General features: G+C 53.4%; 1 protein-coding gene and 1 long non-coding RNA gene across 3 annotated transcripts; one reads left to right on the top strand and one right to left on the bottom strand.

Moving 5' to 3' along the window:
- Positions 1-5154, bottom strand: KLF4 (KLF transcription factor 4). 2 transcript variants are annotated; one of them, XM_058694653.1, is made up of 5 exons: positions 4680-5154; positions 4442-4562; positions 2779-3769; positions 2515-2679; positions 1-1077 (listed from the first exon to the last, which is right to left on the bottom strand). In XM_058694653.1, the coding sequence occupies exons 1-5, from the start codon at positions 4682-4684 to the stop codon at positions 902-904; spliced, it is 1458 nt and encodes a 485-aa protein (XP_058550636.1). In that variant the 5' UTR covers positions 4685-5154; the 3' UTR covers positions 1-901. The 2 variants fall into 2 exon arrangements, with proteins under 2 accessions (XP_058550636.1, XP_058550635.1); XM_058694652.1 differs by having other exon boundaries at positions 2515-3769.
- Positions 5155-5551: 397 nt separating this feature from the next.
- On the top strand, positions 5552-9254 carry LOC131491531 (uncharacterized). The gene is made up of 2 exons (XR_009251504.1): positions 5552-5697; positions 8474-9254. It is a non-coding gene; the product is annotated as an uncharacterized LOC131491531 (long non-coding RNA).
- Positions 9255-9504: the final 250 nt, after the last annotated feature.

Genomic DNA, 9504 nt, shown 5'->3' with positions numbered 1-9504 from the left:
TTCAGATAAAATATTATAGGTTTATTTAAAACTTAATTCTCACCTTGAGTATGCAAAATACAAACTCCACAAAATGTTCATTTTTTTTTACTTTGTAGTTTACAAATATACAAAATAGAAGTTTGCTTAAATTTATATTACATATTTATTAAGGCAAGGAACTATATAGAAAAAAACATTTGTTCTGCTTAAGGCATACTTGGGAATAAACCATTGTACAAATTATTGCACATCTGAAACCACAGTGCATAACAGACTGTCTGCATAAAAATGTTAAAGTAAACCAGGTGTATTTACCTGACTTAGGTCATAAATGTAGATCGGAAGACAAAAATAGATTTTCCTTGTCAACGTATGCAGCAGTTTGAGAACTTTGGCTTCCTCATTTGGTACCTTTAGAACCAAGACTCACCAAGCACCATCGTTTAGGTTATTAAAACACATTTTCTGTACCTGAATTTCTTCCTCTTCTTCTAGTATCGTAATAATGGCTTTTAGAAGGCAAAGAGAATACAAGGTGATCTTTACACTTATATTGCATCGAACACAATTCAAGGGAATTCTGGTCTTCCCTCCCCCCAACTCATGGATCTAATTTATACCCTGATATCCACACCTTCCAGTCACCCCCTTGGTGTTTTCTAAGTCCAGGAATATTCAAGTTGGACTGAGAATTGGAATGATAGAAGATCCAGTCACAGACCCCATCTGTTCTTTGATTTGTCTTCTGGTTTCCTTGTGTCTCCTGATTATCCATTCACAAGTTGGCTTGTTGGGAACTTGACCATGATTGTAGTGCTCTCCAGCTGGGTTCCTCCCCTCCCCGGGGAAGACAGTGTGAAAAGTAAAAAATACTGAATTCTCTTCTTGGCAGTGTGGGTCATAGCCACTGTCTTGGGATTTAAAAGTGCCTCTTCATGTGTAAGGCGAGGTGGTCCGACCTGGAGAAGGCCCGGTCGCACTTCTGGCACTGAAAGGGGCGGTGCCCGGTGTGTTTCCGGTAATGCCTGGTCAGTTCGTCAGAGCGGGCAAATTTCCACCCGCAGCCATCCCAGTCACAGTGGTAAGGCTTCTCACCTGCCAGAGGAAAAGAAACCCGTTGAAGCCATTGCTACATCATGCAGAATTGGCCGCTTTAAAAACCGGAGGCCAAATGTTAAACCGACTCCCCAAGCACCTTACTCTGAAAGAAGCCAGGAATGTTTTTAGACCACTTCAAGGCCATTCTAAATTTCAGATCACAAATAGGAATATTAAGCTTCTAAGTGTTCCTTTCGCTTTTTTTCTGGTGTGTGTGTGGGGGGGGGTGGTGAGGAACAGACATTTAAGTAATGAAAATACACACATACAACGTCAACCTACACTTCTACATTGCTAATGTTTTCATTCTTGAGTCAAAGTACCATAGTGGTGGAAGTGAATTTGGAAATGAAATCTGCTGGTCTATCTCCCCTGCCCAAACCAAGCAATTAATATCCTGTCCCACTACAAATGCGTTCAAAGAGCCACAAGCGGCTACTTTTTCTGCTTCAGAATTTGTTATTTTTTAAGATTTTTTAACATTTAAATCCAACTTAACACATAGTATGCATTTCTGTTCTTTTAATGACTACTACACCTAACTGACCTTATGTACCTGCGCTTACATGACATGGAATTTCCCTGCACTGACCATCTTAAACTACAATCTTAGTAATCATACATTCAATTCTTGAAAGTTTCCGAAATAGAATTCTTGAAAGTTCTGAAAATAGAACTTACTTATGAAGAGTAGACCTAAAAATAGCAAAAGAGCGTAAATGTGGGGAGCGAACAACCGGTGAAAATTGTCTTGAAAATTAAAAACTAATAAGACCTATCATTTTTTTGCACTGCAGGTGTCATTTAGTTTTTAATTTTTTTTTTAACGTTTATTTTTGAGACAGTGCAAGTGGGGTAGCACCAGAGAGAGAGGGAGACACAGAATCCCAAGCAGGCTCCAGGCTCTGAGCTGACAGCACAGAGCCCAACACGGGGCTCAAACCCACGAACCGGGAGGGGAGATCATGACCTGAAGTCGGACGCTTAAGTGTCTGAGCCACCCAGGCGCCCTGATAATTTAGGGTGTTGTTTCTTTTAATCTCTACACTCAGTGTGGGGCCCGAACCCACAACCTCGAGATCAAGAGTTTCATGCACCAGCGACCGAGCCAGTCAGGCACCCCCAAAGTGTAATTTCTTGATTACAAGGGCAATGCTTTGCTCGGACTAGGAGAGGCCCACCTGCAGCCTGGAACCTCCCTCCTGCCTTTCAAAAGCCTAAGAGAACTGCACATTCAAGCACTGATACTATCCATCAAGCAAAAGGCTCTTGGGCAAAAAAGGAGGCGCCAGCTTGCTGTTCTCCCCTGTGATCCAAGAGATGGAGGAGATAGACTGTGCCTCACATCCCAAGGGAGGCCCTGAGAAGTGTCCACAGTTAGCCAGTGGGGCTGGACACCACCCTCCCTCCTTTCAGCAGCTTCTATTCTCCTACCTGTGTGGGTTCGCAGGTGTGCCTTGAGATGAGAACTCTTCGTGTAGGTTTTGCCGCAGCCCGCATAGTCACAAGTGTGAGTGGCTGTCCTTTTCCGCGGCCACGACCTTCTCCCCCTCTTTGGTTTCTGCTCCTCTGGCATGCAGGAACCAGGTGGCATGAGCTCTAGGGGTGAAGAAGGTGGGGTCAGCATCATCCCCTGAGCCCGGGAGGGCGGGCACTCGCAGGGCTCCCCAGCCCAAACTATGAATCCCCAGGACTGACCTTGGTAATGGAGCGGTGGCACCTGTGGCTGCATCTGGTCAGGCAAAAAGGGTGGGTAGTTGGGCCCAGGGTGGGGATGGAAACCCGGGGGGAGCGGTAGGGCAGGATGACAGTCCCTGCTGCTCAGCAGTTCCTCGGCACCCAGGGTCGGGGTAGTCCTGCTGGGAAGCTGCCGCCCCAGGGGGAAGTCGTGGGCTGGCGGCCGGTGGCCATTGCTGAGAGGGGGTCCAGTGCCCATGTGGGCCTCTAGGGGCCGACCGACGGTGCATGACGAGACCGCCTCCTGCTTGATCTTGGGGCACATGCGCGGTGGCCCACCACTGTAGGGCGCCACTACGACCGGGTGGCTGCCGTCCGGACTGCCTTTGCTAACACTGATGACCGACGGGCTGCCGTACTCGCTGCCAGGGGCACTCAGCGACGCCTTCAACACAAACTTGCCCATCAGCCCGCCACCTGGCGGCTGCGGCTGCTGCGGCGGAATATACACTGGGTCCAATTCAGGCCGAAGGAGCTCAGCCACGAAGCCGCCCGAGGGGCTCACGTCGTTGATGTCCGCCAGGTTGAAGGGAGCTGTGGGAGGAGGCACAGACTCCCGGCCATAGAGGAGGCCGCCGCCCGTGCTGCCTGGCGCCACGCCTGGGTCGCCTCCAGCCCGGATCGGATAGCTGAAGCTGCAGGTGGAGGGCGCACTGGCAGGACCGCTGCTCGACGGCGAGGACGAGGATGAGGCTGATGCCGACGAGGACACGGTGGCGGCCACTGACTCCTGATGGGACAGTGAGTTGGAGAGGATAAAGTCCAGGTCCAGGAGATCGTTGAACTCCTCCGTCTCCCTCCGGGGTAGGAGAGCTGGGTTGTTGCCGCCGCAAGCCGCACCGACTCCGCCACTTTCCAGGTCGGTGACCACGGTCGCCGCCGCCAGGTCGTAGGGGCGGCCGGGAAGCACGGGGGGAAGTCGCTTCATGTGGGAGAGCTCCTCCCGCCAGCGCTGCAGGAACAGGAGGGGAGAGAGACCGTCGGTGTTGGTCCCCTGCTGCTACACTACATACTGGCGGGCCCGGCTACGCCGATACCGCCCAGGCACCGGGACTGGGCAGGCACGAAGCGCCCGGGGCCTCCGGGCGTTAGCGCGGCAATCTCGGCCCACCGCCGGGCCCGAGGAGAGGCGGTGCGTCGGTTTGGAAGATGTTATGTCGTGTCTGCCCGATTGCGTGTGAGCAAGCGCTGTGGCTCGGCAGCCCGGGTCCTGCCCCAGCCAGATCCCGGGGACGCTCCCGCCAACCCTGGAATTGGGGCACTGAGGATCTCCCTGTATGCACCCGCCACGGGTACGCCTACGCGCCAAGCTCACTGGGGCCCAGCCAGTGTCTAGGGACACAGCCACCTCCCGCCGGTGGCCCTCGCGCCAGCTTTGCCGCTTGCGCGCTAGGGGACGTATGCGGACCTGGGGTGCGCCCCCGGCGGCTCCGCAGTGTAGGGACCACACGCATCTACAACTGAGCCAAGGACGCTGAAGCCATCCTAGGAAGACTGCGGGGCCGGTGCGGTGGCCTCTCCTTCCCTTCGCCGGGTGGTTCTCGGTGATCCCTGGGCTCCACCCGTCCCCACCCTACCCACAGAAGCCCACCAGACGATCCCGACCTTTCGGGGCAATACTCACGTTATTCGGGGCACCTGCTGGACGCAGTGTCTTCTCCCTTCCCGCCGGGCCGGACGCGAACGTGGAGAAGGACGGGAGTAGTGCGTCGCTGACAGCCATGTCAGACTCACCAGGTGGCTGCCTGAGGGCCGGGTGGGGCGCAGAGGCAGGAGTCAGGGGGGCCACTCGCGACCGCCGCTCGGGTGCGTCCCACCGGCCTCTGGCCTTCACCCCTCCCTGCGCCCCGCGCTGCACCTACCTCATTAATGTGGGGGCCCAGAAGGTCCTCGGGAGCCCGAAGCAGTGGGGGTACACTAGCCCCAAAGTCAACGAAGAGGGGGGGGAAAAAGGACTTAGAATCGAAGCAAAAACCAAAAACCCCAAATTGCCCGAGATCCTTCTTCTTTGGATTAAATATAAATGGGAGATGCCTTTTTAAAAAAGTTCCTTTGTATACAAAAGTTCTTAGAAAAGTTGTAAACTCCTAAAAAAAAAGACAATCAGCAAGGCGAGTAAGTCCGGTAGCCGCGCTGCGCTCTCTTCGATTCAGCAGTGTCCTCCACCACTGTCGCAGTCGCCGCGGCTGTTGCCGTGGGCGCTGGGGCTGTGGCCGGGGTGGCGGGCGGGCGGTGCCGCCAGGTGAGACTGGCCGCGGTGGCGCGGATCTGCGGACTGGGCGGCGGCGCAGGGCGCGGAGTCCAGGGGGCTGCGCGGGGCGCGCGCGGCCATGGGCGCTGGCCGCGGGCGGGTGGGTGGCTGGGTGGGGGGCCGGAGGGGCGGGGAGGGGCACTTGGCGGCTCCCGGTGCCGCCGCCGCCCGCCACCGCCTCTGCTCCCCGCGCGCCCGCAGCCGCGCTCGCTCTCTCGGGCCGGGGAACTGCCGGCGGCCGGCGCGCGCTCCTTACTTAACTTCTCGGCTCCCGCCCTACCCCCGCCTCCTACCCGCCGTACGCCACAGCCGGCCGCCAGGCCCCGCCCCCTCCCTTTCTTCTCCCCTCCCTCCTGTGGCCCCCCCGCGAGTTGCCATGGCAGCTAAATAAACAAACTCGGCGCACGTGGGGGCGGGGGGGAAGGAGGGGCGCGGGCGGGGCCCGGCGGAGCAGTGACGCCAGCTCGGCAGCTGGCGGGCAGGAGCCGTGCTGACGCCGGCGGCGGCGGCGGCGTCGGCGGCGGCCCGGGCGCAGGGCACCCGGCGCAAGTCAGGTCGCCGCGCGACTAGGGCAGTCCGCGTCGCCATGGTCCGCTCCCCGAGTTCGAAGCCCGTGGCCGAGGAGTCTGGTAGGGGCTGAGGGGTCGGTACAGCGCCCCCACCCCCGCTCCGGTCCGCGCTCGCCGCGCAGTCTGCGCGCTAGAGAAAAGCGCGATTATCCGCGTGACTCATCCAGCCCTCCGTCCCTTCCCTGCGCATGCAGCAGCCGGGCGCTGGTCCCGGAGCGCCAGTGCGGTCTCTTGGCCTGACCTCGCGAGGTTCCTCGCGGGCTCTCCTGCCGGTGGGGTGGGGTGGGGATGGGGGTGGGAGGCGAGGGGAGGTGGGTACCCAGAACTATGGCGGGACTGGGAGCTTGAGAGGGCCGGGGTGGTGCTTCTCGCCTGGAAAAGGCTGAAAGAGGCCGCAGCGGGAAACGGGCGATAATGGTTTTGATATTTAAGGGAGCAAGGAAGGGAGTGAAAGGGCTCAAGACTTTGGGGGGGGGGGGTGGGCAGAGGGCCTGTGAAGCGCGGAGACACCTTTCAACCAGGGGATCTCAAAGCACTTTACAAGCCACGCACCCTCCTTTCCACTTTATGGATGAGCAAACTGAGTCATAAAGAGGTGAAATGGCGAGGTAAAGGTCAGACGGCAGCTCGCTCCCTTGGCTCAAGCTCCGAGCGGTCAAGCCCACCGAAAGGAACTTAGCTGGGAAAGTGGACACGTGCCAGGAAGTGGAGCGGTGCGGTGGGACCCCGTTCCCGAAAAGGGCACGAGGAGCTCGCGGCAGCCGTTCCTGCCCACCGGGAAGAGAAGAGGAAACGGCGATCGTTATTTCAGCCTTATAACTTTGCCTTCCCACCCCCACACTCCCCTAAGTTTGTGATCAGTAATTTTCCAGCCGGGAAATGTTTTCGCCCTCATCTCTGCAAACAGTGGCTTTTTTTTTTCTTCCCCAAACGTGAGTGTGGTGCTCGGTATCGCCTGCTGAACGTAGGCTTGCGAGGTGTTTGGTTTGGATTGAGCCGCGCAGAGCCTATCTCAACCCGCCCTCTCCACGGAGCCTCCTCACCAGTAAACGCTGTCGATCCCAGGAAAGACAAGGGGAGGAGGAGGACTGGGAAAAGTATCGAAGCCCCAGAACAGGGCAGAGTGTGCGCTCACTCTCACCCTCACCGAGCTCCAGTTGCCTCATATTTTAAGTCGTTGTCACCTGTTTGTTTGAGTTCTGCGATTCTGGTACCTATTAGGTTTCCAAAGAATATTTGTTATCCCTGATTTTTCCACTTCTTGCCGACCACAGAAGCATTCTTGGAATGCATCTCATCCGAATGAATCCACTCGGCCCTCTCTGCCAACGACAGGAATCCCTCTAGGTCCAGTGGGTTGGACGCATTTGAAGATGACTTCCATCCTTTGGCCAACTCCTGCAGCTGGGGAGAAGGGCATGCTTTGGCAGGGAAAGCCCGACCCTCCTGTGGCTTGGAAGGGTTCAATCTCACCCCATAGGAACAAGCCAGTTACTTTAACTCTGAAAACATTGCCCTTTTCAAACGGAGGAACCAAGAAAAGAAAACACCTGCTACCCCTCCCCCCACTCCTTTCCTTTGGATGGCAAACATTTCTTGGAATGCTAGAACTCCAGGATTGAATGGAAAAGTTACCCACTTTTCTATCAAGGCCTAGGTTTCTAAACCCTAATGAACTTAGATGAACCCTTGATCACATGTAAACATGTAAATCAAGGACTTGGAATTTCTAACTTAGGTAGCCGGTGCAGGAAGTTTTTTCTACTTTGCTCTCATTTATCTAAAGCAGTAACCTTTCCCCTTCAGCAAGAGCAGCTACCGTAATGAAAAAACAATATGGCACAGGTGAACTGGAAACATACTATTATTACATCATATAATCGAGACAGGATTCTGAAACTCAGTTAAAAAGATGAACTTGTGGGGCACCTGGGTGGCTCAGCGGGTTAAGCCTCTGACTTCAGCTCAGGTCATGATCTCAGTTCGAAAGTTGGAGCCCGGGTCGGGCTCTGTGCTGACAGCTGGGAGCCTGGAGCCTGCTTCAGATTCTGTGTCTCCCTTTCTCTCTGCCCCTCCCCTGCTTGTTCTCTGTCTCTGTCTCTGTCTCTTTCAAAAATAAATAAACATTAAAAAAATTTTTTTGAATGAACTTATAGTTTCCAAACAGGCTTCAGGAGGTTAGGTAAAGCCAGTGCCTCTTTGTGGCAGGCAACTATCTGGTTATTCCAATGATTGCATCATAAAGGGAAATCTCTGTATTTGCCATGGATTTCTAAAAGTGGTAAGGAACTCGGGGCGCCTGGGTGGCTCAGTCAGTTAACATCCCACTTCGGCTCAGGTCATGATCTCGAGGTTTGTGAGTTCGAGCCCTGTATTGGGCTCTGTGCTGACAGCTCTGAGCCTGGAGAGTGCTTTAGATTCTATGTCTCCCTCTCTCTCTGTCTCTCCCCTGCTTGTGCTGTGTCTCTGTCTCTCTTTCTCAAAAATAAACATTAAAATTTTTTTTTAAAAAGTGGTAAAGAACTTCCAAGTTTACACCTCATCTCCTTTCAAGGCAGGTGCCTGGTGTGGCAACAGGGTTATGACCCTCCCTCTTTTCAGAACAGGTAGGTCCAGAAGAGTTAAATCCCTGCCCTGTATAATTTATAAACATGAGGCTGAGTAAACCTTTGATGACTAAATTGCACTCTAAATAATAATAATAGAAGACACCCTTTAAAGAAGAATTACATACTTACTGGTGACTTTATTTCAGCAAACTGATATTACAAGTTTTGTGGTATGGAAGTTATTAATGTCCTTGGAGTTATAAAATAGACTTTTTTTTTTTTTCCAGCACAAACTGCATTCATTGGCAGAAGATGCGATGGAAACCATCAGTGTTAGGGGGTTGATGACCTGGAACTTTGACAGAGTGTGTGTGATGGATCGAAGAGGCTCAACATGTTTCAAATGAAGGACTCTGCACCTAGAAGTGAGCACCAGATCTGGGCAGATAGAGTTTCCCAGGGAGCCTGGCTGCACCCTGGCCTGCGGTGTCTGTAAAACTGCCACAAAACTCAGGAAAAGCTGCTTTTTCCGAAAGAGAAAGCAAGAGATGATTTTAAGTATCCAAATTGCTTTGAAATGAAGTCTGTACTGATAACTGAGAGAAGAGGGGCTTATAGGTTTCACGGAGTCGCAAAGGTTTTCATAGCCTCCGCTTTCATCTGCTTGGAAACGCCAGCCTGTTTTTCACCTCGGTCGTGTGTGGAGGTTAAGAAAGTGGGCATTAGCGCTCAGTCTCCTGGGTTTGTGTTCTGACTCTGCTGCTCTTAGCCGGGCAGGTTATTTGACCTCACTTTGCCTGTTTCTTCTTGAAAGTGGGGATAGTCACGGTACCTACTTGTTAAATTGATGAGGATTACAAGTGGGATTATCCAGATAAGGTATTTATCATAGGCCTTGGGATTAGGTATGATATGTCTGACCATCACCAGTATTTTCCAGGGCACCATAGGCTTCACGAGGACAGGAGCTATTGCCTTCCTCACTGCTGTAACCCCAAGTCCTAGTACAGTGCCTGCCTGGTACACAGTAATCTCTGTGTTTGTTGAGTAAATGAATAATGTACTTCAGCAGGAAGGTGGTCTTTCCTTTTCAGCTCCCCATTGGAGGTGCATTAGTCCCGTTTTTTTGTCAAGAGCTTCAATCCACCCAGACCCTGACCCTAATTTTTCCTCCCTTGTTTGATCATTCGCACCCGGCTTCCCAAGATAGAAACCTAGATTCCCCTCAATTCTTCCCTTATTTTCTTGGGCCTGGGCATTTAGGCATCCACAGAGCTCAGCCATTTCCATTCCTAAGTGTCTCCACTACTTCTGCGAG

This window comes from Neofelis nebulosa, chromosome 12 (assembly GCF_028018385.1).
Source record: "Neofelis nebulosa isolate mNeoNeb1 chromosome 12, mNeoNeb1.pri, whole genome shotgun sequence".
NCBI classification, from domain to species: Eukaryota; Metazoa; Chordata; class Mammalia; order Carnivora; family Felidae; genus Neofelis; species Neofelis nebulosa.
This window is presented reverse-complemented; position numbering and strand designations above follow the sequence as displayed.